The sequence below is a fragment of the Alligator mississippiensis genome, chromosome 4, assembly GCF_030867095.1.
Source record: "Alligator mississippiensis isolate rAllMis1 chromosome 4, rAllMis1, whole genome shotgun sequence".
Taxonomy (NCBI): domain Eukaryota; kingdom Metazoa; phylum Chordata; order Crocodylia; family Alligatoridae; genus Alligator; species Alligator mississippiensis.
This window is the reverse complement of record NC_081827.1, coordinates 70,563,253-70,590,000: the sequence shown is the minus strand read 5'-3', so window position 1 is coordinate 70,590,000 and position 26,748 is coordinate 70,563,253. Positions and strand designations below refer to the sequence as shown.

The following is a 26,748-nucleotide window of genomic DNA, read 5'->3' as shown; positions in this document are numbered from 1 at the left end:
GAAAGAATTCAGGGAAAAAAGCATTTAGAACTTCTAAAAGCTCTTTTACCCCTATCCCAACTAACCATATTCACTTGATTTGAAAATAAGCATTAGAAAACACACATTTTTGCTGACTAATAGTATGCATCCACTTCAAAAATTAAAATTGCAGCTTTAGATAATTTTTCTATCAGAGGCCATAATTGCAGAAGAAATCTGTCTTCTACTCATGTTTTCATAATTTAACAGTAACTTTTGCTAAGCAATTCTCCATTCTTAGCAACTAGAACACCCAGAATACTGCCATGTAATGTGGCTGTGATAATGCTTATGGATCTCTTCAAGCACCTGTGCCTTATTTCTTACTCATTTTACACTAGTGCTGTCAGAAACTGCCTTATTGGTGAGAAGAGTCAGATAATCACAACAAACAGGTTTTGTAAGCAAAATGTTAGTTTCTCTTTAGTCTGTCAAAAGCATTTCCAGAATGTTTAAACCTGTTACAGCTCTGAACATGCTAAATAGGCTGCTTCTGTAGAGGCAGGTTAGGCTCCAGATAATCTAATTCCACCACTATTGTTCAAGAAGCCGAGCTGTGCTTAAATTCTGTCACTGTCATTTGTAAGTCTTTGAGCAAACAGGTTCATTATCAAAAGCATCACAGCTTTGTGCATTAGAAACCCCTAACACAAAAGAAACAATAAAACTAGCTTTGTTCTCATGCTCACAGATGTGATTTTTGTTTTCTTCAGGATTTCTTGTTGATATGTGACAGGATCTGGAGTCTAAAGTCTTTGTTAACAGTTCAGTGACATATACTTTTTCCTTAAATGGAAAAGTGCCTTCCCCACTTCTTAACAGCCCTATGTCATTCAGTCTCTCCTTGACATACTTAGCCTCTTATTAACTCTTCCTTCCCAAACTCTGCCTGTTCCCTACACCTTGAGCCCCAAAAACTTCTCCAGTGCCCCTTGCTCCCTATTTTGCCCCCAGTTCAAGCTGGTTATGCATACACAGCCTTCATTACACCTGGAATGAGCAGTCTCATGCCTCAGGGGCTGTACCAGTACAGCTCAGAAAGCCTGGCTAGAATTCACCTCTCTGCCCAGTGCAAGAAGCAACGAAACTAGCTGTTTTGTTCTCATGCTCACAGATGGGATTGGGGGTGGGGTGGTGTGGGGTGGGGGGTGGTTTCCTTCAGGACTGCTGTTTCTGTTGATGTATAAATGTCCTTGGTAGCACTGTGAAACACCACCCCAAAGAGAAGCTGCTTGGGTTTTGAGAGGCTCCCAATGAATTTAAAAGGGGGCACCACCAGCCCCACAGCATGACTGACACCCCAGGAACGGCTCACCTCACCTCCTCGGTCATTTGGTCTCTCCTTGACACACTTTGCTTTGCCTCTTATTAACTCTTCGTTCCCCAGCTCCACTTATTTCCGCCACCTTGAGTTCCATCAACTCTTCCAATGCTGCCTGCTCCCTATTTTGTCCCCAGTTCAAGCCGGCTATACAGACATGGCCCTTCATTACACTGGATGCTCCCTTCACCTGGAATGAGAAGTCTCACACCTCAGGGAGCTGGACCGCTGGAAAGCCTGGCACCTGGCTTCTACACCAGCCCAACAACAGAGGCAATAAAACTAACTGTTCCATTCTCATGCTCGTGGATGGGATTTTTTTTTTCAGGTTTCCTTGTTTCCCTTGATGTTTAAAGGTCTTTGTTGGCATTATGAAGCGCCAGTCCAAAGAAAGCTGCTTGGGATTTGCAAGGCTCCCAGCTGAGTTAAGAGGGCACAGCCAGCCCCACCGGGCGACAGAGATGCTATGAAAGCTTCCCCCCTCAGCAAGGAAAGGCAACCCCGCCTCCCCACCCCCAGTAGGGTTGCCAACTGTTTAAATCTATTCTGGGAGGTTTCTGAGACGCCAACGTGCCCGCCACAGTGCGAGTGTGCCCATGCGTTTGTGTACATCAGTGACGGGCAATGGCGCGCAGACTTCACATCAGGAAGGCAAATGCAGATTACTATCACATTTCAAAAAACTCACTGGACTACTGTAGAAAACAAGTCGGATTCAACATTTAACATACAATTTAACTCGTGCCCTCACACTGGACTCTCAGCAGTCAAATCCCAGAGATTTACATCCAGTACCTGGGGACCCCCCGGGCAATCCTGGACACTTGGCACGCTCACCCCCCACCGCGAGGAAACTCACGAAGGACTTTTTCAGGTTCCCTTAATCCAGGGGCTGGAGCTGAAGCCTGAGCTGCTCCTCGCCTCCTTTCCTTGCACAGGAGGAGCGGGCAGGCAAGTCCCTGCCCCGGGGTCCGCGTGAGGGAAGCTCCGCAGAGCGAGGGGGATGTCTTGGTCCCGGGGCCGGGCAGGGGAAAGGAAGGGGAGCCCTCGGGGGCCTCTCACCTTGGGGTTGGCGAGCAGCTGGTGCTCGTCGTGGTGCAGCAGGGCGCGGGCGGCCGAGGCGGAGTGGCTGACATAGACCTGGAGGCAGGGGTAGAGCGCAGTGCCGCGGCAGGCGGCGCCACACGAGAAGGTGCACTCGAAGAGCTCGCCGGGCTGCTGCACCGACAGCACCGTGCAGCGCGCCGCCTGCCCCTGCAGCTCGCGCAGCGCCGGGCTCAGCCAGCAGAATCCCAGCACGAAGAGCGCCACGACGCCCGACACGATGAGGAACAAGCCAAGCCGGATGCTCTTGTCCTCCGCCTCCGTGTACTCGTACGGCGCCCCGCGCGGCTTGGCCATCCCGCCCGCCAGGTAAGCGGCGGCGGGGGCGCCCGGCCCGGCCCGGCCCGGCCCGGGGGCTCCGAGCAAGCGCGGGGAGGGCGGGACGATCTGGATCGGTGCCGAGAAGGGCTCGCTGGCTAGTCAGGATTCGCGCCGCGCAGGGGGGAGCCGGCGCCGCGCGGGGGAGCACGTGTCTCTCCCTGGCGAGGCTTGGGGGTGTGGGGCCCCTCCTCTCCTCTCGTCTCTGTCCTTGCTGATCCTTGCCTGGGACCTGGGGGAGGGTGTAAACGCATCTGCTTCTCCCCCCACCTCCCATGTCTAAGCACCCAGCCCAGCCCCGGCAGCTGCCAGCCCTAATCCTTCGCATCCTTCCTCCCGAACCGCTTAACGCTCTGCACATCTGCTAGGGCCCGGCTTGGTGCTCAGCCCGGGGCTTAGCTGAATAAAGTGCAAGTTTGGGCAAGAAAGGGCAGGAGAGTGGGACTGAGCAGCAAAAGGAAGCCAAGGTTTAAAGCCACTCTTGCTGCCTGTGGGGCTAGAGCACCCCAGCCAGGCTGGATCACGCCTTTCGTGAGCCCTAAACAAACAAACCCACTTCAGAGTGTATATTTCTAGTATTCGTTTTTCACTCGATAATTAGAATTATGTAAAATAAGCACAGCTGGGCCCCTTCTTCACTTAGGGCCCCAAGCATATGCCTAGCTGGCATGTGCACTGATTAGCCCCCGCACCCCAGAGCCATGGTTTTCAGCCTGTGTCCTCAGCCCCGCCCCGCCCCGCCCCCGGGGTTTGTGAACGATGTCCATGGTCAATCAAAAGTAGGTGAGCACCCAAATTACACTTCCAAGGGGGCTGCACCTCAATTTCCAAAGGGGTCTGCTGATGAAATAAGTTAAAAACCACTGCCAGAGTAAGACAGGGGCTGGAGGTGCCACACTAGGAAAAGCTAGAGCAACTGTGTCTGCTTACGGACAAAGGATCACGTGTGGCTGTATACATGTGGGCTCCGCTGCTCCAGCCTGTCCAGCACGCCTGTCTTTACAGTGCTGAGGGGAGTAGGGGGTCTCAGCAAGGCTGTAGAAAGGAAAGCCACAGTCAGGCAGCAGAGGCAGAACAAATCTCAACATTTGCACATAATACTCCCTGTGGTCAAACCTAGTAGTACAGCTAAATAAAGTAGACAAGGCAGGGGAAAGCAGATCAGAATTTTTTCTTTTAAAAGAAATGTGGTTAGGTAAAAGCAGTACTGGAAAGGGCACCGGTTTGCACTCTACTCCTTATCCAGCACCACAGCTGTTGTTTGTTGCTCTGCTTGAAACTTCACAAGTCACTTTCCACCCCACATGAAGTTTTAAATGCAAGACATGATGGGTATAGTGTTGTATGTATTAGAAAGCAAGGGTAGATGTAGAAAGCTACAGCTATTTGGTTTGGTCTAATAAAAGATATCAGATTCACCCAAGGAACCTTGTCTGCCAGGTAACAAAAAGGCACTCAAATTGAGCAGAAACCAGCCAAAAGGACAGTTACAGTTAGTTGCTGAAAACAGCTCCTTCCCCTTCTTACTACCTCTACTGTACCTGGATTTAATTATTCTGGTTGTTGCTCTCACTTAAGCCCCAGAAAAGGCCATCTGATGTGAAACTACATAGTATCACTATACATGCAGAAGTGCATGCCATTTTCTCAGAGATGCAAAAGGATGTTGGGGATTGTTGAACAGAATAAGGCCAGTTATTGCAGCAGGTTGGAGGCAAGTTGAAAGCAGTTGCCTTTCCACCCCGAAGAAAACATCTCTGAGTTGTGAGGAAAGTTCAGTTAGCACACTACAATTTTCTTGCCCAATACATTTTCTTGGTGGCTTGGACTAAGAGACTTAGCGTAGTTACTGTAATATCTCACCTATAAAACTGAAGTCTGGGGTATGGGTTTTTGACCGATCTAGCCTTTCAATTCTTCACTATCAACTCATTGAGAATGGAAGAGCAGAGAAAGTAACAGACCAAAAGCTGTTTGCATGAAACTGCAAGCTAGGGATATGGTCCCAACAACTGCCTTCCCCCAAGGGAGTATCCAATCCGTTTACCAAAGAACTTACATTTTCTTTTCTTTTAGAGATCTATTGACCAATTCGGTAACAGCCTGAAACTTGAAAGAAGCACTACCCATACAGAAATTGTTCAGCTCCCTCCTACCTCTTAAGTACCACCATTAGCAATTAAATTCTGATTCCACATTCTTTATTGTAGACCATTATGGAGAGACAAAACAATTACCATCCAGTTAAGATACTGAAGTGCAGGTTCCTATACTGAAGTGCAGGACAAGATACAGAAGCAGATAAATATGGACTGGCTGCCACTGTGATCAGAAGTGATGCATTCTCAGCCACTGCCTTATTGCTGGGATGCTCCATGTCAAGCCTTTAAAAGTAAGTTGATCCATAAGTTCTTCAAAATGCTATATGCAGCAATATTTGGATGGGAGGCTATTAAGAATCTATAGCGTGACATGAATGCAAATGCTCTTGAATATTATCCTCAATTGCAGTGGCATGCATTCTTTATCCACAGGTTAGCTGCTGTGTATCAGGTACCAAATGTTTTCAGGGAAATTACTCGAGTAGTATGGCACATATGCCTTACTACTTCTACAACTTCATAGTATTTGGAATATGATTTAGAAAAAGCCTGTGTTTTGATAAATCTTCAGCTGACTATTGGCATCTCTCCCTTCCAATTATTCTGCTGTTAGCACCTTTGGTAGGGATACCCTCTAGTAAAAATAAATAAAAAAGATGACTCAGCATGCTGCTCATACAGTGCCTTTTCAGTTACCATTGCCCCATGTGTGTCAGCATTCTCTTGCATACATTCATTGGTTTGTCCTCTAATTGTCCCCTTCATGTTGGGATGGGGAGGAATGAATTAAAAGAAATAACATCTCTTTAATTGTTCTCCATGTTTAAACATGAGATTTTCAATCAATTACAGTGGTTAAACTTGCCTGTTAAGAGAAAAAGAACGTTAACTCCTATAAGGACAGTTATAGACATATTTTAGACTAGTTGGGCACACATTTTCGAGATGCTGAAATAATGTAATATAGCAGTAAATGCTTACCAACCTCCGAATATTTTCAAAGCTCCTCAGAACTAACCTTTACTAGATTTAATTTGGACCCATCAGAAGTGATTAGTTATGCCCATCACTAATGACCTAATCCTAAATGGGATTTGCAGAGTACAGCTCTGCACCTTTAATGGACAGATCAGAGCACACGTACAATCCTAGAGAAAGTGGCCTTCTGACTTCCAAGGACATGCTCACCTACACTAACTACTCACTCCTAATTAAATGAATGTTGAAAGTTCATGTTCGCATAGCACTTGTACAATTTTAAATGCATCAATAGTCCATTGTTCATAAATTAATATGTTCAACAAACCAAGGTACTCCAGTTACAAAACGTTTCACTTTGTGGAGGTTTTTAATCCTTTTAAGGTGTCTAATCATATTTTCCCTCCATTAGCATTTGGAAGAGAGCTGAAAGAAAGTGCCCAATGAACATATTAATCCAAGCATGCATCCTATTAAAGAAAACATAAATAACCAAATTTGTGAACTTTGGATGAACCAACTATTTCCAACCTACACAAGAAATGGTCATGTATGTTAAAGAGGAAAAACACTCACCTGTTTTTAGACAAGTTTCTCCTATTAATCTGACAGATTGCTTCTCATGTAAAGACTTGTCTGTAGAATGCCAAGTGTTCCTTATTTACAATAAATAGCTTTCCACCACCAGCAACCTACCACTTTGCACAGCTAATTGGAATGAGCCATCCCAAGCAACCCATTTTATTTTGTATTGTTTCCCATGAGGCATGTTACTGACAAGTGAGTGACGATTCCTGTAGTATTTATCAGGATGCGTGTTTAGGCACCTTGCGTTATTCTTCTTATAACTGCCAATGCAACATTTTGTATAAACCACACAATGGGGCTCTTAGTGTTCTAGATTATGGGTGGCACACAAGAGAACTGACTTTGACATCAGGAAATAAGAGGTCATAGATGGATAGGCATGAAAATTCAGGACAGGAAGAGGCCTCAGTCTTCATCCAAACAAGTGCATAGAAAATGGGAAGTGTGGGAAGGGAAAAAAGAGCAAAAAAGCACAAGCAAGTAATAATATGTTAAGGGCTGTGCGTGTCTTAAGGCGAGGGACAAGTTTATTAATGTTTTTGTTTTGTTCTAACTTAACATTGTGTATTTATAAAACAAATGAATATGAAATTAATACTCCTTAACAGTGGTTTTTTTCTGAGGCCGTAAAAGAATATCTTAAATTCTGGATTGGATGAATTCTTGAAATATTTGATTACACTGCATTTAGTGGTGTGGGTGTATGTTTAGTGAACCAAAAGGTTATTGGGAATGCAATGCATTAGCAATTTGGTTTCCTTTTATAAACACAAAAAATATTTCATGACATAATATTAAAGAAAAAAGTGAACTGGAACAAAAGCAAGTAACCATTTTCCTCAGAGACACCAGCAAAGGTGCTCTCAGAAAATGATGTTTTCCATTAAATTCTTGACCACAGCAATGTATAGGCATATGAACGATAAAGTGTGCTATTGGCGATTTGCAATTACTCTGAGCAGCACAGGCTATTTCTCAACATGTACAGCAATGGGTTTTTCAACATTTGTTTTCTGACATCTCTACGCAAACAAAAAATGGCATGTTTATGTTCAATGTAGTGCAGCATGTTAATACTGGCAGGAATAACCTATACAGTATCAATTAAGCAGACTCAGTTGTATCAACTATCAAACATGTTCATTTTGTAGAGATTTTGCTTTATCTAATTTGGAGTACTGTACTTAAAAAAGAAAACGTTCCCTCTCCCCCACTACCAATATTTATTCAAATGTATTACATTCAAGAAAAACCATCTAATACACATACCTGAAAAGTTAGAATCTAATTCCAATAGTAAGTTGCTTTTTCCCCCATCTACTCTAGATACCTTCAAAAAACACCTGGACCTGATGAGCTTGAGAAGTCCTTTCTAGCCCCTAACATCTAAGAGTCTGTGAAATCTACTGTAGTAATTCAAAGTGTTATTATATAATAGGTCATTAAGTATGTTAATTTCACCGACTCATTTAAATATGAACTCAATGCCTAGACAGCTTAACTTTGTAAATGTGCTGAAAACAAAAGATATTTTGTAGAGGGAAGGAAACAAAAAGCTACTTCTCCCTTTACCTCACTCCTCCCATTCCCCTAATCCTGTTCTCTACAGTCAAACTTAATGTATACTTCTATAATATTTAGAGATCTAAAACTCATGTCCAGTAACCATGTAACAGATGTAAGATCTGAAAAGTGTGACTATTTTAAACTCAGGCAATTATAACAGTTATTTGGAATCTAAAGCTCTATCCAACTAATTTATAGTTAGCATCACAACTGTTCATTTTACAAACAGTCTTCTGCAAGACTGGCTGCCAATCAAATTTTAATTTACTTTCAGACAATGTAAATATTTCTGGTTGTGGAAGTAGTTTTTAATTAAGCCTTATGGAGAGAATAATAAAGTCAATTTAAAATGTGCTCAGTATAGTTCAATAAATATCTTTAAAAAATATATTATTTGGAAATTGAATACCTTACTTAAATAGTCAAGTTGTTACCAACCAGCTAGCACTACTAGGTTCTAGCTTTGTGCTTAAGAGAATTAAGAGAACAAGAGAACCGATGATTAGAAAAAAAGAATTGCTTTCAGCAAAATCTTGATCATTACCAAAAAGAAAAGTGTTTCTAAGTTACTCTTCTTGAAATGCAACTTAGGTACACACTGAGCTAGTATATAACTACCAGTTTCTAATTTTTTCTTTTTGCTTGAAATTGAGCTAGTGTATTGCAATAACCCCCCTCCCCCCTCCCAAATCACAGAACTGTACTGGTTGAGAGATACCACACAGGATGCAACACACTCAAAAAATGGCAGAACTACAAGTCAATGATGGCTATGACTTAGCTTATCACCAGTTTGTCTGTCAAATGTTAAAACATGATTGTTCAATAATTTAAGCAGGAATGCCACAATCCCATACAAGTAACTTTACTCATATGAATAGTTACATGTCTTTGCTGGGATTGCCTAGGTGATCAATATGGCTAGTCAAGCACATTACATTTTTTGTATATGCAAGAATTTACCAGGCCCAAGGCCATCATAAAACTAAAACAAAATTCAAGTGTTAAGGCTGATGGTCTTTTATTATTATTATTTTAAGGAGCGGCACTTATGATATGGTTGTTTTACTATGAATGTTCTCCTTAGGAATTTTCTTCAGTCAAACCAGTAAGGACCATTTAAACTGCTCTTAATAGGGTAGCAGTTTTCCAAATACACTGGAATAGTTCATCATCTGTTTAAAAAGGTAAATAAAAGATTTTTAATAAACAGTAACAAACCAAAACTATAGGAACATCTCTGAAATGCTCCCAAGATTTAAGCACTATCAATTTTACGTCACTTTAATTTTACCTTGCATGCTGTATTCAGAGACTATTTGCAGTTACAAAAGGACAACTTAATTGAAAACATTTAAGTACTTATCAAGTGGTTGCTCTGAGAACAATAACGATAAGAAACTATAAAAAAATCACCTAAAGAAAACCTATACATAAATTGACATGGACTATACAAAATAAAATGTAACAATATTTCGTTACATTTAATTGGATAGTTTCCTATATCAATTTATTCACTAAAATTATTTAAGGTGTTGTCATTAATATATATTTTTTGAAAATAGCATTTGTGTTTTAACTAAGGAGATATATATTGTTCATGTAGTATTTCAGATGTTATGTCTTTTGTTGTATATTTTAAAGTTCTCTTGATTTGAAGCAACATAGCACAAAATAAGAACCTGAGTTTCAGGTAGCCCTTTTTCCGATTACAAGGAAATATTAAATGAGTCAAACCATTTTTCCCTTTGAGGGGGACAAGTAATTAGTTCCCCGCTAACACTTATGCATTTTGCTTGAAAATACATCTTAAATGCATCAAGCTTTTCAACTAGTTTAATTAAATGCAGAGGCTTCACAAAAGTTACTGTAGGGCAATGTTATATCCTTAACTCCAGATTAAGAATGTTTTTTGAAATGTTTTTCTATGCTGAGCAACATCTATGGCTTTAAATTTGTAAATTTAACTAATACTATCTTGCTCCTTATTCTGTCACCATTCAGCTCACCAGACCTTTGATGTTGTTTCAGAAAAAAGTATTAGACCACAAATCATCTCTGAATTAAAATTAGGATACAGGAATAATAAAAAAAAAAAAAAATATTGAAGTTCAAGCAGGCCTTAAAAAAAACAACACATGTGAGAATTAACTTGTCATTTTTTGGAAAGTCATTCTCTTTAGTTTGCTTTTTTTTTTTTCTTGTAATAGTTAAATATGTTATTGTTTTCTAAACTGGGGAGGAGGGGGAATTGCACAACTGTTTTTTTCCAGGAGTGCTAATCACCATTAATGTTATAAACCAGCGCTTTTCCTTTGGGTTGAGAAAGTATTTTGCTTTAAATAATAAAAAGCTGATATAAAGTAGTTTTATATTTTTATGTCTCTCTTATCTCAAAATACATATAAAATGTAGAATTTAAAGTTGCTATACACCTGATACAGAAACACAGCAATGTCATCATGGTCAATTTCCAAACATTATTTGATAAATGCCAACAAACTGTTTTCCACTACATAGAAAAATAGGTTAAAAACTAAAATAAAAAAAAAAAAATCAAGATTCACTGACATTGTTTTGCTGTCTTTTCTTGCTTTGGTAACTTCAGGTATTTTAAACAGTTTGCATCATAAGATGGAAAATAGTTCACAAGTAGTTGAATGGGAAATATAGCAGTCACGTCAAAATAAGGGACACTATCCAGATGGTTGTTTTTTTCCTTCGTTAGTCAGAGATCAGTTACCGTGCTTGCCTGAAGTGGTGTATTCAATGTTTCTTTGAGGTCGGAAGCTCAGGTTGTAATAATATGAATCAAAAGGAAATGTATCGCTGTTTGAAGTGATAAAATATCAGCTTGAAGGTAAGCTGTGACTGGTATTAAATCGCAAAGAGAAAGTTTTAGAGCATCTTTCTATTTCAAAATGTTACCCAACCCCATAAAAAATAATTTTCTGTTTTGTATTAGTTTGTTTAATATGAAAACAAGAATGACCAAAATATTTGGCCTACTGTAGATAGGTAAATAATCTCTTAAATTACTTGTCAGCAGCAAAAAGACTCTTCAATGTAAGTGTCTTAACCACTGTACAGCTTGATATTTAATACTTCAACAGGTATTTTTCATTTTCATTGTTGAAGAAATAATTTCACAATCTCAAATCAAAGTCAACACTGCAGTGAGGAGAGCTTTTCTACTTTATTACAAAGAGAAGAAGCCTTTATGTGGTCAGAAAATACAAGATTGATCTTTTTTTTCTCTTCCTATGAAACGCTGCTGTTCAAACAGCCAGAGTGAATTGTCTCAGTTCACTTCTTTAAGTCCCATCACATTCACTTGGGTATGGATGTCCTTGGCTGCTGAAAATCTGGCCCTTTAGTGCACAGGGCGACAAAGTAGTCCCCTGACCAGCAGTTCCAGAATGTCCCGTTTTCATATATTGCATCCATGCACACCTCCTAAAAATGAGGTACAGCAGGGCAAACATTTTCCAAAATAGATGTCATATATATAATATATACACATTCGTACATACATACCTTTATTCATGTGATGTCCAAAAATTTAAAAAAAATGTACACATTTATTACAAAATCGTAACAAAGACTGGACAGTGTTTTGCTCATTCTGGAAAGATGAAGCTCAGTAATACACAACTCTGGACAACTAACCAGAGGTTGTGGCAATATCTTTCTTCTAAACAGTCAGATATTCTTGCATTAAGCTTGGCGAAAACTGCCTTTCGAAAACAGAAGGGGAAGTAAAATGAAGGAAGCAGACCTTGCTCATCTTTCCAAATGAAATACGAGAAGGATCTTCACATAAAAATGCACAAACATTTTTTATTACCAATAGTGCTACAATGAACAATGCAAATTTTGTTGTCTAATTTTTTGTCTTTTCCTTTTTTCTTTTTTTTCTTTTTTACATTTTGGAAACTAAGTGGTAATTTTTTGTCAGTGTACTCGCTTGTCTTTACAGACCCAAGCTTGTCTGCTGGCAAAAAATAAAAATAAACAGAAACAAATTCAGACCCTGCTCAAACTAAAGAAAAACAAATGACAAATTTAGTTGTTGGGCAGCACATAATTAGTAAGGCAGGACCTCAAATGGTGACCCTTTGCATGAGCCAATTGCCAGATCCTCAAGGAATTAAAACCAGGATGCCTGAGCCACATCAGTTCTGCAGTTATGTTGAGTATTGTGCTGAGACAGCCATACCCCAAGAAAAGGGAAGTCTTTAGAAGGCTTGCTGAGCAGGGTTGTAGTTGAAAGTTGATGGCAGATGAGGCCTTTCTTCTAGTTTGTCATATTCCAGATGGAACTCCTACAATTAAACAAAGACAAATACATCTTTAATTACTGGTACTCTTTCATTTATACATGGAAATATCTGTGTATACTTAACAAATTTTCTTAAATTACTTGTAAAAGCAGTATTTTAATATAAGTCCTAGTTTACTAATAGGGCTAAAATAAAGCTTGCTTAGTCTGCAATCACAGATTTTTTAACATGCAAGATAGTCAGTATGCTTCAGTGCTGTCTGTAATGGTGCCATCTTCCCCATTTTTTCCAGTGGTGAGTTAGCCTCACCAGCTGAGTTGTGAGCACTTAAAGAGTTTAGCACAGAGCCAGAATACAGTATGCAAGTAAGTCATTAGCAGAATTTTAAAAAAAGCATTTAACACTTTAAAAAAGCTTTATGAAGACCTATTTGAGACGCAACACCACTCAAGTTTGGGGGTATTTTGGTGCCAGCTGTCAGGTGAACTCAAAGATCACAAAGCCAGGGTTCTCTTTTATGACATTAAATACAAAAGCAACACACAAGCGTATAAAGAGACCATTTAAATCAATTTAAGAATCCCAGATCTAATAACTCTTGTATCCAGTTTTGCATATTCAGATTTAGTCAGCATTCCTTTACATTATCTGAGCCACTGATAAAAGCCTGACTATAATGAACTTTGATGATGTTCCATTAATTTCAAAGCACTTAATAAACTATTATAATGAATGTTGGATCTCAATCAATGTACAGCGATGCCATACAGATACTGATTAATAAATGCATAGTTCTTTTCCATGCTAATACAATACCTTGAATTATTGCTTGAGGATGTTTAATATGTATAAGTATAAACATTTTAGTCATTTAGCTTAAGGTTGTATTTTGATGCATTCGTTAAGAGAGAGTTCAAGGATGCTTACTGTTTGGATATTTCTTGATATTTATCTTGTGAACTTAAAACTTCTTTTAACATCTTTAATTTCTTCCCATGATCCCAATTTCTACCATTCTAATTTCTGTGTACTCCCCTTGGGATTTTCTGAATGCATGTTAAAATACATTAAAACAGAAAAACTATGGGCTTTGCATCATTTTACTATTTTAAGCAGTCTGATACATTTCCTCATCCTTGTTTTACTTTCATTCACAAAGTGAATATTTAATTGAAACTGTTAATTTGGCAACATTCTGTTACCTCAGAAATAACCACTCGGTGTTAAAGGAAAACTTCTATCTTCAACAGTAAGAGTAATTGGTAATTTAGTCTAACTCAAACAAGGAACCTCTTTTGTATGGTAAACTTGACTGCTATGGCTCTTCTCTTTATTCCTGTATACTGATGAATACACTATGAGCAGTGAACAAAAAGTCTCACTGTACCATTGTCTGTAGTTTAATATTGTAGCATTTGTTGTACAGAAGGTGAATTAAGTCAGAATTGTTTAATTCTAATCCGAACTTGATCTCTGACTCAATTCCAGACCTCTCAAACTTTGTTTCACCTTATAGATGCCTGGCACTAGGAAGATCTTTACTACAGTAAAGAGAGTTTAGTTAACAATAAGAATTCAGTGAATTTATACGCCCACAGTTATCCCTAACCCCGGGGGGATGGGGGAGTGGGAAAAAAAAAAAAAAATCAAATCACAGTAGGATTTGGAAAAGACTGTTCATCTGCATAAGAACCTCATATACTCTTGCTATGGCACCTTTTTTCTGCATTCACTTCTTGGGGACCTTAATTCTGCATTGTGCTTTAATATATCCAAAAAACTTTAATACAGTGACAGGCTATATCCCAAAACATGTACCTTCCCCTTTTTGTGTAGGTCCATGCATGTAATGTATGGCAGAGCCCCCTCTCCTCCCCCTCATTCTCCTTTCATGTGGAACAAGTTTGGCACATTAACCCTGCTCTTTATTTTGTAAACCACTTTGTATAAAGCAAAATGTACTCTTCAAACTGCTTCCTTCCCCACATTGCATTGGATAGTTCTCAAAGTATCCATTCTGCACATAACTGAACAATGATCTGCAGGTTACCCTCAAGTCTACGGACAACTGTCTAGGAATTGCTACTTCAACAAAAACTTGGCAAAGGAAAGGATAAATGCTAAGACACTAAATCAGTTTTCTTGAGTCTGGTCATATTCTGGAATGCATAAGTATATGGATTTTCAACACTACATGCGGACAATGGCTGGTTGAAATGAAAAGATAGATTAAAAAGTTTAAGACAAGGAATCTGACTGACTAATAAGGGTTCCTTAGATCTGTATGAATTGAGACTTCCTAGTGAATCAACTACTTCAAAATATCCTTAAGTTGTAAATTATGTAAGCATGAAAATAGATTTTTTTTAGTGATGTTATTTGTCTCATGTAAGCTGAGGTACTGAAGTGTCCCATATCCAGAAATATGCAAGTTATCACAAAAGGATATAGGGGGAGGAGGGGGGGGAAAAAATCACCAAACATTCCTTTGGAAACCAAAATTTGGGTATTTATTGCATATAGAAAAATAATTACACATATGTCATGTTTTTATATCTACCATGAATTTGGGTATGAACAGCAGCAATGAATCTATTATATATGGGGGGGCCAGCAGGGGAGATCATGCTCAGGGGCAACCAGCTTGGGTTCAAAGGCAGGTTCTGCCTGACCAACCTGATTGCCTTTTGTGACCAGGTAACTAAATCCTTGGATGATGGTGTCGTTGTGGACATAAGTCTTTCTAGACTTTAAGAAGGCCTTTGACACTGTCTCTCACCCCATTCTCATTAATAAATTAAGTGACTGTGGCATTGATGCCTTCACAGTTGGATGGGTGAAAACTGGCTGATGGAGCACACTGAGTAGTGGTGGACGGGTCGTACTCAACCTGGCGAGATGTGAGCAGTGGGGTCCCCCACGGCTCGGTCCTCAGGCCCGCACTGTTTAACATCTTCATCAATGACTTGGACAAGGGGGTGGAAAGCAAGTCCAAGTTTGCTGATGACACTAAGATGTGGGGCGAGGTGGACACACTTGAAGGGAGAGAGAGGCTGCAACTAGATTTAGACAGACTACAAAAGTGGGCAGATGAGAATAGGATGGGGTTCAACGTAGATAAATGCAGGGTGCTGCACCTTGGGAGAAGGAATCCACAGCATACATACAGGCTGGGGAGTTCCCCTCTTGAAAGCACAGAGGCGGAACGGGATCTTGGAGTCATTATTGACTCCAAGATGAACATGAGCCGCCAATGCCAGACCACAGCCAGCAAGGCCAGCCATACGTTGTCATGCATCCAAAGGTGCATCTCAAGCTGGTCCAGAGAGGTGATTCTCACCCTCTATGTGACATTGGTCAGGCCGCAAGTGGAGTACTGCGTCCAGTACTGGGTGCCACACTTTAAAAAGGATGTGGCCAGCCTGGAGAGAGTTCAGAGGAGGGCCACCCATTTGGTGAGAAGGCAGCAGGACAGGATCTATGAGGAGAGACTGAGGGACCTGAACCTGTTCAGCCTTGGCAATAGGAGGCTGAGGGGGAACTTGGTGGCTGCCTACAAACTCATCAGGGGAGATCATCAGCAAATAGGAAGAGCCCTATTCTCCCCAGCACCACCTGGGGTGATGAGGAACAATGGTAATAAGCTGATGGAGAATAGGTTTAGGTTAGAGATCAGAAGGCAATGTTTTACAGTTAGGGTGGCCAGAATCTGGAACCAACTTCCTAGGGAAATGGTCTTTCCCCTACCTTGGGTAAAATCAAAAAGAGGTTAGATGATCACCTGTCTGGGGTCTTGTGAACCCAGCATTCATTTCTGCCAGTGGCAGGGAGTCAGACTAGATGAACTGTTCAGGTCCCTCCTGACCCTAGCTACTATGAAACTATATACAGTTATCAAGGAAAGGGAAAAGCAGCAGATTGTGTATTAAACAAGGACTGGTTAAATTAATTTAGGTTTTAATTCTGATATGAATGCAGTGGTTTTTTTTTTTTTACAGTGTTTAACTGAGGAAAAGGATAGCATATTTACGGGAAACACCTAGACATATGTGTTTATTTCTTTAGTGATGGGCAGGTGTAGTGAAATCAAATCACTTATTTGCCATGTCATTCTGCTAGCTCATACTGACTAGTGTGTACACACACAAAATACTAATAAGCATCAACACCAAAATGAAATGGAACTGCTTAGGTCAATTCCCAAGACTAAAGGAATGAAACACTCAAAGTTTAGGCTGAATAGGTCAGAGGAGGAGAAGGAGGGAGTTTTGATGGCAAAACTTCATTAGTTTGCCAAGGGAAATGGTAGAAGCCATATTAATATATGCAGTTTTAACATCTGTCTGAAAACACTAACAGGCTACAAAATGAACATGAAGGCCCAAATAAAACGTGGGAATTAAAGAGACCCATAACTCTGTGTTTTGCTGATTATACAAATATGTAAATTAATATGAACCTTAAATATTAGAAAGATATTCGTAAAAGCCACCAGCATTTTTCAAGTGTAGGATGAGGACATAGATTTAAGTTACCATAAAGAATTTAACTCTTACAGATAAAAATGTCCTTAATTTTGTTTCTTAGATAACTTCTCACTCTTTAAATGGAGAAATTCGAAAATTTTAGTTGGAAGAATTTAACCAAGACTTCCTGAAAATGTGATACTGTGGGAGGCACTTCCCTTTCTTCAGTGTCTGAGAGATGTTGCCATCTTCTCAGAAGTTCCAACAAAAATAAATGTCTAATAAGAATGATTTTGCTTCACCTGCACAGTATAAAACCAAAACATCTCTACCTATGTTGTACTTTCCATATGGAACAGAACAAAAATACATTTATATCATATTTGTAATCAGCGTTTCCTTGACCTCTCTTTCCAAGATGCACGTAAAGTTGAATTCATCATTATTCAAATACTTAGGCTATTTAACTACAAAGTGAAATCCATTTGATTTTATTTTCATGGAAGTTTAGGAATTGTCTCTCTGCTTATTTCATTTTGAATCATTTCCTTCTTCAGTCTGTTAAAGTAAATGTTTAAGCAAAATCCATTCTTTATTAAACAAAAGATCTTTTCTTTTTCATGAACACGACTGCTTAATCTAGCTTTATTAGATTTTGTTGAAGTCAGTCTACGATACTGTCACAAAAAGGTTATTAAACTGCATGTGTATTCTATACTTTTTACAAACTGTGCCTGTCTTTTAGTAATATAACCCAAAGAATGCACCTACATTTCATTTAATCTTACCTAGTTGCATTACAACCTATTCTTGAATTTAAATGATCGTTTGTGCATTTTCAAATATGTATAAAAAAACAACACAATAAGTTTATATTTGCACAACCTGCAAGTGTACCTGCATTTTGATATGTAATGGACAATTTGACTGCCCTGAAATAACATTAATGAACAATTAAATGATAATTAGTAATATGCACTTTTCTAGGAAAAAGTGATATTTCTTAATATTAGCTAACATTACATTTGCTACAAACAGTATAATGAAAATAGCTTTTAAAGTAAAATCATCTTTAAAAAATGGATTTCCCATCATTGGGATATATTTTGTACAACTTTATATATGTATTATCTGGAACTCAAATTTTCTAACAAAGTAAAATACAATATCATCCATATTAAAAGCAGCATTTAATCAAATAAGGTCTTTTTTTCCTACTAAACCATCTGGAATTGGTTCCAGATATTAAGGTAAAAAAAAATGGTATCAAATTTTCAAGCCATAAGGCCACATGCTTGATCTCTGCCTATAAATGACTCCTGCTTGCCAAAGATGGAGGGTTCGCACACAGCTAACAACAGCAAACATAGCTAACTAGCTGTTTTTTCTAGAGTTCAAAAAAATAAGGTTCTCTCAGAATCTCCTAACCTCTCCCCATCACCCTTTATTCAGCTTTCTTGCTATATACCATACCAAAATTAATAAGAAAAATCTTCAGAGTAACATACCAGTTCCTATCCTTGCAATGATAAATATGTCTAGAAAAAAAAATGCATTTCCTCTACAGATGGAGTCTGGAAAAGTTAATGCCTTGTCATGTAAATACCTTTCCAAACAACAAGCTATTAGAAGAATTCTAGAAGAGAATGCAGACAAGCTCTTTTCTTCCCCTAACAAGCCCCCAGTTCCTTCTTAATACTTGACAAATTTATATTCAGAATGTGAATAAGGCAGCAGAACCGGTGTGGAAATGCAGAGGCAGTGCATTTGGAGAACAGCTATAATTAATAGTTCTATAGGACACTGCCTGTGCAGAACCCTACTGTGGGAGACTCACTGTGCATATTCCCACAGGAGGGATAAAGAGCACGAGTCAGACTGAAGCAACTGCTCTCTTGAATTAAGCACCCTTTCTGAATTACATAGATACTACTGCTTTAAAAAAAAAAATAAGACTCAAGCTCCATGTAGTCTTTTGGAGCTTGATTCTATTTCTGTTGGAATACAGGGAATAGACACTACAGAGTTTGCTATCCCTGGATGCTTCGGGGGGATGGGACACAACAACAAAACAGAGCTTGGCACACCCCTGCACCAAGCACACCCAGAAGAGGGTATCACTTTGACCCGACTTGCCCAGCATCTGTGTAGCTCACACACTTCAGTGGGGGCTTTTTGGCACTACTATCTAATATAGTGGATTGAATTAGCTGTTAGATAAAAGTGTGAAAAGCCCTGCTGAAGCATGTAAGCTATACAGGTCCTGGGGAGCTGGGTCAAATTGAGGCAAGTGCTCTTCCATTAAAGCACTGTTTTTGGGTTTTTTCCTTTTTCCATGTCTGTCAGCACCCTTTGTGGCAGAATGAGTTAATTCCTTTGACTACATTCATTCTAATTCTAATTTATTTGCAGAGCGTCTGAAAACAGATTTTGATCTATTTATCCAGACTCGGAACTGAAAATACATGGCTTCACTCAAGAAGCTGAAAGAAGTTGGCTTCCAAAATAGTTTTTCCTATCTATTAAAAGGTAATGCATAATTTTTCTCCAAACACCTCACATACAGCTCTATTAAAAATCTATTGGAGGCTCAAAATACTGATAATTGATTTCAATTTCAAATCCACAATTCAGTCTTAGCCTCATTTTTGTATTCAGGCATTGAAATTACTTTTTACTTATGAAAAATTGTACAAGGAAGGTTTGCCATTAAGATAGTTAGTAAGGAAATTAGCTTGCCTGTATTATAGCCACTGGTGGGGGCATCTAAGCAACCTGTAACACATATCAAGAGGTCAAAGAGAACCTCCATAAATTTGAGAGAATTAAATGTTAATTTCTTAGTAAAATGGTTTTAATAGTCTCATTGATAAAACAGAAAGAAGAAAAGGGGGAACAGCAGTTATATGGTGATCAGAGCTGGTAATTAAATACACTTCAACTGTAAAGACAAACCTCAACCAATTAAGGTCAGAGAAAATCCAATATCAGGGGAGAATACTGAAAATAATTCCCTTTGGCCTCTGACCAGGTCTGAAAAACATTCATTTTCAAGCATACAACTGCCTATTTTCATGATTCCAAAGTGCAAAGACATGACTTGTTCTGAGAAGTTCAAAACCCCATGATCTAGCTAGCCAGCAGTTAGACTTTTAGGTTGAATGAAAGAGTTGCCCTCTAACCTGAAGCAAGAGACCTGAGAATAGGGAAGGACAGTGATTAGAGATTCCTGGACATGACTAATATCCAGAAGTTACATCTGCTAAACCCCTGTTTCAAGATAAAAGCTGGGTCCTGACCTGCTGAATTTGTTTCAGAGCTTTAAAACAGAAGAAAAAGTAATGTAGCAAGTTCATTCCCTGGGCCCTAAGAAATATCTGACACTAAAGGTTTCTGCCTACTACTAGTGATTCAAACATTTCTAGTCAAACATGAAACAATGCTGTATCAACATACACACATGGCAAAATTAAAATGTGTCACTGATTCCCTGAGGGTTCCTATGACTCAATCAAATGCATTCTCTATGAAGAGGATTATTTTCAACTCAAACCAGAGGTCAAGCTGAAGACATCTCTTTTCTGTATGCAACATCCCCAAAGGTACACAGCCTCTTTCTACAGCAGAAGGCAAATTTATTTTTAAGAGTTCAAATAATATGTTGCTATAATATTGAATAAATATCCTCACTACCTGGTCTCTAAAACTGAACAGTGGTGTGAAAAAAAGCACTTTAAAACTTTTTTTTTTTTTTAAATGAACTCTATCATGGCAAACAAATGCTAGCAAAGAAAAAGTGTCTTACAAAACACGACACTTAAACCTACAGTAAAATGTTATTACTAAATTCTACAAAGTCGCTGACATTAATTCTGTATAGGGAAAAAGTAGCTGCTATTTAATGTTATGTGACAGAACAAAAAGAAATGGGGGGGTTGTCCTTTTTTGTGTCTTGGCCCAGAAAGAGGGATCTGAGTGCATACGAACTCAGAAAGTGTGATACTTTTAAAAGGATACTGAAGAACAAGTGATAGCATGTAAAATACCTACAGTGTGAATCTACTGGAACAAATCATGAAGATTTTTTTTAAAGTGGAAAATAAGACGTTTGCGCTACACATACAATTTTCCAAACCAAACAGTATTGGCACACGGCTCCTGAATACCAAATAGAACTTCTTATTCTTTAGTACAGGAACTAAAAAAAACCATTTGATTTGTGTCCTAGAAAATGGTAAATACTATGTCTATCCACCTAGAGCAGGGCTCTCCGAATGGTGGTCCATGGATCTTATGCGATCAACCAGTGAGTGGTTAAATCATGTCCTGCAGGGCCAGAAATTCTCTAGCAAGGTGAGCAACAGTGCTATTAAACCCTGAGGCTGCCAGACCTGTTGTGTCAGTAGAGCCAGAGCAAAGGGAAAGGTGGGGTGTACATGTGGGGCAGGAGTTAAGAACCTGCTACAGAATTGCTGGGTTGAGATCCTCACTGTGAACACATTTTGGCAGTGAGGTAAGTGATAGGAGGGTGATCAGCACACAGGGGTTAACACCACTACTGCTCAGCCTGCTCTTACCTTCCCCCCTCCCAACTTCTTCCCCAACTAGAAACAGGTTGTGTAGCCCACGAGAAGCCCCAAAGTTTAGATATAGCCTGCCACCCTAAAAGTCCTAGAGGAACAAAAAGTGAAATGGGTCCTCTTCCCCAATAATGAACCAGCATTTTAAAGGAACCCTTAATATTCTCCTGCATCTGAAATCAAAATCTGAAAGATGGGTGATAAAAGGGAACTTGCTTAAGAGCTGGAACACAAACAGGAAGAATGGATACGCGCAAGCGTGCGCGTGAACACACACACACTCTCCCTCTCTCTCTGCATAAGGAAAAAGAGATACCTTAGCTACTTTCCTCCAGTTAAGACAGTCAAAGAAGTAATATGTTCCCCTCTCATATGTATTGGTTTTCATTGTTGGCTCCATGCCTGGTGCCCTGGTGATCCATACTCGCTCCTCTTTGTGGTATCTCCAATCTCGGTTAAAGCTTTCATTTTTAAAATTGGGAAGAAAAATAAATTTGTTAGCTGCTTTCATTTTAGCACATACACACATGCTTTAAAATAGAAGTTAGCACTTCGACAAAACACCGCAATATGCTTATATTAAAGCATAACTTTAAATCCATAAAACACCAGCTTATCTCCTCTATCATTTCGACTTCCTACAGTTGTTTATTAACCCTTATCCTAATCAAAGACAAAAGTTTTGGCTATACCAGGTAAGAAGCTGATCTACTTGCATAGTACACTTTTTTTCTGAGCTTCATTTACTCTCACTAGTTTTGCTGTGGAGTTTTTAAATAATCAATTATAAAAATTGTTGGTATCTATATACCAATTATCCTCAAAATATTTTTATAAGCAATACAAAACCCATGAGACAGGTAAATTTTATGCTTGTTTTACAACTGAGGAGACTAGAAGGAAACCCATTTTGGAGTAGGTACTAGAACACTTGAACTGCAGGTGCAAGTAGACTGTGCCTATATTAGTAGGACTTAACACTAGAAATTGCTCTTCACTTTTTGAGCAAAGTACTACTTGGTTTCTGCAATAAGTTATACTGTATATAAAAACTGGCCAAAAGTTTGAACATACAGCTCTACTGCTGCTAATAGCTGTAATACATCTCCTCCATTCATGTAATAGAGATAAAACAGAAGATCTTCTCCATAGCGGCCAAGTTTTATTGCAGCCAGCTGCAAAAGAGAAGAGAAATAAAGATGTGAAACCACATATAGGTTAGATAGTAGATACCATTTAAAATGACAAAAATCATAATACCAAAATCTGCTTATATTGTGTATAAACCAGAGGTGGGCAAAATGTGGCCTGTGGGCCAGATGAAACCCACCAAGCCATTCTATCTGGCCTGTGGGGCCCCTAAAAAATGTAGAAAATCAATTTTCATCTGCCCCTAGCTTCCCGTCATGCAGCCCTTGATGGCTTACCAAAACTCAGGAAGCAGCCCTCTGCCCAAAATAATTGCCCGCCCCAGTATCAACTGTGTTGCAAAAGGTATACTAATACATAAGAACACCACACTAATGATTCTCACACTTTCTTCACTTTAATTTTTTCAGACAACAGAAGTGTTAAACAAACAATCAAGGTGGGGATCCTTCTCTCTGCACATATTTTCTGATTTTTACTTTTAAAGGTATTCTCTCATTTACAGTTATCATGCCATGATTCGCATAACATGTAAAAAAAAAAACCCCCCACTGTACTAAATTCTTAAAACCTTGAAAGATCTCTTAGAATTACAATACGTAAGATTTCTTTCTAAATGATCCAAAAAATTTCCCATTAACTAGTTAAAGGAAGAAAGTGACAGAAGAGCAACTAATGCTACATCTTCAGTTAAGGTTATAAACTGATCAGTTCAGGTTAAGAAATCTCCATATAACAGAATGCTAGTAATACTACAGTATATGAATTACAGGGGCTTAATTTGATTTGAAGGATCTGGCATGGGTCAGAAGCAGGATACTGGTCTACATTGCCTTTTTTTTTTTTTTTTTAAATGTACAACTATGATTATCTTAACATTTAATCAACCATTTCCCAAATCTGCCCTCATCCCCAAAGTAAATATAACTTGTTTTTAAGCTCAAAACATCCAAGAAAAACAGAAAAAAAATGGGTGCAGGTAAAAGTCAAATAGATAAAAATGTAAGGCTAGAATAGCCATTGCGTACACCTATTAAAGTATTTTGTATGCCACTGTCTCACAGAATGCAAGATTTTACAGAACGCATGATTTAATACAAGATAATTTGAATGCAAATTACTTGTAATGTGTTATCTTGAGAAATATGCTATAAGTAGCTTCTTATCAATATAAATGTATTATACAGCACAAGAAAGCACACTCACCTTATCTCTAATGTGAATGTTCGTTAAGTATTCAGATGGAACATGGAAGTCTAGATAAGGGAATCAGAATTGACCTAATTGTTAAACCAAGTCATTGATTCTCATTTGCAAATATTAACAAAATATTAAATCACAGCCAATTTTCCCATACCTATGTCTTGAGGTCGACAAGGTGAAGATGCCCAAGGTGATGCAAATTTGGGGTAGAGGTTTCTGAAGAAAACAAATTTAAAAGCAATAAGGAACAATATACCCATCCCATTCTCCCCAGACACTTACGTTTTTCACTTCGTTTTCAAAAGCACCGACTGACCCACCCACTTCTACTGTGAGGTCCTAACCCTCTGTTGAAGATGGTAGGAACATCACCATAGAATTCTACAGTGCTGGGATTCCATCTTCTACTGTGCTTGGAATGCAAGTACCTTTGGCTCCAACCTCTTTTAGATGCCCAATTTTACTAGGTAGAATAAAGCACAGTGTAATCACTCATAACCATGACATGCTTATAAACCAGCACCTCTAATTTAAAAGAGTTTTATTTAAAGGAAATAAGGCTTATGCTGGCAGATCTCTCTCCTAATGACTGATAAAGATTTTACAACTTTTACACTTCCTTTAAATTCTAGGAGTGTAAAAAAAACACATAAAGAACCATTAAGGGGAAGGGAAGGAGAATTTTAGATTTTGCTTTTATTTAATTCTTTATGTTGTGCAAAGAAAAAGAAAACCAGGGCCATTATATGGCTAAGGACATACTGAAGAACTTAGACATTGCACCAGTGACTTTATGATCAACTGAGAAAAAATGGAATGTATTAAATCACAATCAGCAGATAGTAGAAAAAAGAGAGGACAGTGCAACACAAGATGCAATTTTTGTCAGCTGCCGTTTCATTTTAATTATTTGTGACAGTAGGATATTATAGCATATTTTGTAAATGAAACTTCAGAACGGTACCCTATTAAATCTCTGCATCTTTCTAGCAGGAAGGCATCATAATAGCTGCTATAAAATCTCTGAAGCCTGGGAAATTAACGAAGGCTGATCACTTCCCCAACTGCGTTTTGCAATCCACAGGTACCCAGATCAAGTGATACTAATTCTACTGCAAACCAACTGCACCACAAGACTGACAACTTTTGCCAGAGTGACAGAAGAGACTTCAGTGGCAGAGGCAGCCTGTAGGAGTGGAAAATGACCAAGAACTTCCTTGTGTAAGAAGGTGGATTCTAGAGCAAAGCTTCCTTCCATCAGTTCCATAGCCTCATACCCCTTCCAGGTCTGCCAAAGGAGACAGTAGAGACCAGGCTTTTGCAAGGAAACCACTTCCCTGCCTCTAACAGGAGAAAAATCAGTCCAAGTGTGAAGCGCTTCTCAAGGAGTTGAAGAATAAAGGCTCATTACCCATTTAAATACTACCATAAAAATCAAAAAGGAACACAGATCCATTTCTCTGATCAGTCAAATGGGAAAACCTCAGCAAAAAACAACCACACAGTACAGACCTTTCTTCTAATGTTATCAACCTATCAATGCTATCAGCAAGTTGAATTTAAGGAGCTGATCACTACCAAATTGTGTGGTGTCAGACTAACTTAATATATGCCATAAGGAAGGACTAATTTCAGGAGACTGGAACATTAGACTACAAAATATATGCAATGCAAAAGGTTAAAATGAGCTGGTCCCTTTGTCAGTTTTGCCCTGCATGATACTGAATGAATGGACATTTAGCTTGACTACTAAAATGTAAGTGGTTTTATTTTAGTTCTTCATTTATCTGACTGTTTTGTTTTTTTTAAATAAAAGCTCATTCCTACCTACAAGTATAATCTATGTAAAACTGGCATCTTTCCTAGAAATACTCATAAAATGAAAATGCTAGTGACAAAGTCACATATTTTAAATATGCTTTATATTTTTCAAAAGCACATTTTAAAGCAACAGGTAATAGTGCAAAGAAGTTATTCTGTGCACTTAAGCCAGGAAGACATTTTTAACCATATTGCAAGTACTCCATAAGGCAGAAAGGTTGAGTTTTCCAGGTCTGAAGTGTATTTAACTATTCATGTAGCATTTATAAAAGCAAAGTGATGATGTTTGACACAGTGGGTAAAAATACAGCCTTTTACTTCACGGGAAGTACAATCATTTAGTAAACCTTTTTCCTGTATTCAAACTAAAGCTAGCTACTGCAGCACAAATATCTGGGTCAAATGTTATCAGGCGAACAATATACATAAAAGATGACAAAATATGTAACAATTCTTCATTAAAAATCAACCAACAAACAAACAAGAACAAGAATAGTCTTGAATAAGCATGCATGTTAATAATTTTGGTCAGAAGTATGCACAACATACCAATATGCCTTCAACTGTGTACATCACTGCCAAGAACATAAAAGAACCTAAAGGAAGCCATAGTAGGTCAAGTCTATCTAGCCCATATTTCACAGAAGCAGCAGGGTCTACACCAGGGGCGGGCAATTATTTCGGGTGGAGGGCCGCTTACCCAGTTTTGGCCGCATGGGTAGCCCCGGGAAAAGCGGCCCCTCGCCTGCCCTGTGGCCGGTGCTCCCTGCTGCAGTCACTCACAGCCCATGCGGGGCTGTCCTGAGCTAGCACAGGCAGCCCCACGTGGGCTGCAGGTGGATACAGTGCAGGGCGCTGGCCACGGGGCAAGTGAGGGGCCGCTTTTCCCCATGCTCAGCACTAGCTTGTAACCTGCCCCTGCTGCCAGCCTGGGCCCCATGCCGGATTGCCTGTCGGGGCTGTGTAGCACTATGTGCAAACATATGCCACTTCTTCTTGGGGAAGATAATCATACAGATGGCTGGACCTGCATTCTGTTTAACTTTTTGGCTTTTCTGCTCCCACTCCCTTCCCAGTCTCCCCACCCCAGTGCCTGCCCCAACAGCTTCTTGTCCTTTTACTTTTGTTTATGGGGTAGTTCTATCTATAGGGTTTGATTTTTTTTTCCAACAGCATTAAGGCTTATACCCTTTATATTCTCCTTCCTCTCAGCCAAAATTCTCTTTACCTGGTCAGCTCACTCTGTCC

The 26,748-nt window shown here is 39.1% G+C and overlaps 2 protein-coding genes and 1 long non-coding RNA gene across 13 annotated transcripts in view; 1 reads left to right on the top strand and 2 right to left on the bottom strand.

Annotated features, from left to right (window-relative positions):
* Positions 1–3,398, bottom strand: part of KCNMB4 (potassium calcium-activated channel subfamily M regulatory beta subunit 4) — a 38,044-nt gene extending 34,646 nt beyond the window's left edge. For 2 of the 5 annotated variants that reach the window (XR_002092169.2, XM_019493591.2), the window contains exon 1: positions 2,405–3,394. Coding sequence is in view for 4 of the 5 variants with exons in the window: in XM_019493591.2 (XP_019349136.1) it covers positions 2,405–2,743 (339 nt within the window). In the remaining variant the exon portion in view is untranslated. Of the gene's footprint in view, positions 1–2,404 lie in introns of all 5 variants that reach the window. The other 3 variants (XM_019493603.2, XM_019493600.2, XM_006263106.3) reach the window with 3 other exon arrangements.
* LOC109284637 (uncharacterized) lies at positions 2,690–25,964 on the top strand. The gene is made up of 4 exons (XR_002092172.2): positions 2,690–2,755; positions 4,975–5,156; positions 19,160–19,276; positions 24,764–25,964. It is a non-coding gene; the product is annotated as an uncharacterized LOC109284637 (long non-coding RNA).
* Positions 11,176–26,748, bottom strand: part of CNOT2 (CCR4-NOT transcription complex subunit 2) — a 127,664-nt gene continuing 112,091 nt past the window's right edge. For 6 of the 7 annotated variants that reach the window (XM_059726086.1, XM_014595873.3, XM_059726084.1 and 3 more), the window contains 5 exons: positions 23,834–23,895; positions 23,683–23,732; positions 22,402–22,502; positions 21,644–21,788; positions 11,176–12,323 (listed from right to left, as the gene is read on the bottom strand). In XM_059726086.1, coding sequence (XP_059582069.1) covers positions 12,237–12,323; positions 21,644–21,788; positions 22,402–22,502; positions 23,683–23,732; positions 23,834–23,895 — 445 coding nt within the window. In that variant the 3' untranslated portion in view covers positions 11,176–12,236. Of the gene's footprint in view, positions 12,324–19,486; positions 19,523–21,643; positions 21,789–22,401; positions 22,503–23,682; positions 23,733–23,833; positions 23,896–26,748 lie in introns of those variants that run through there. The other variant, XM_059726085.1, reaches the window with a different exon arrangement.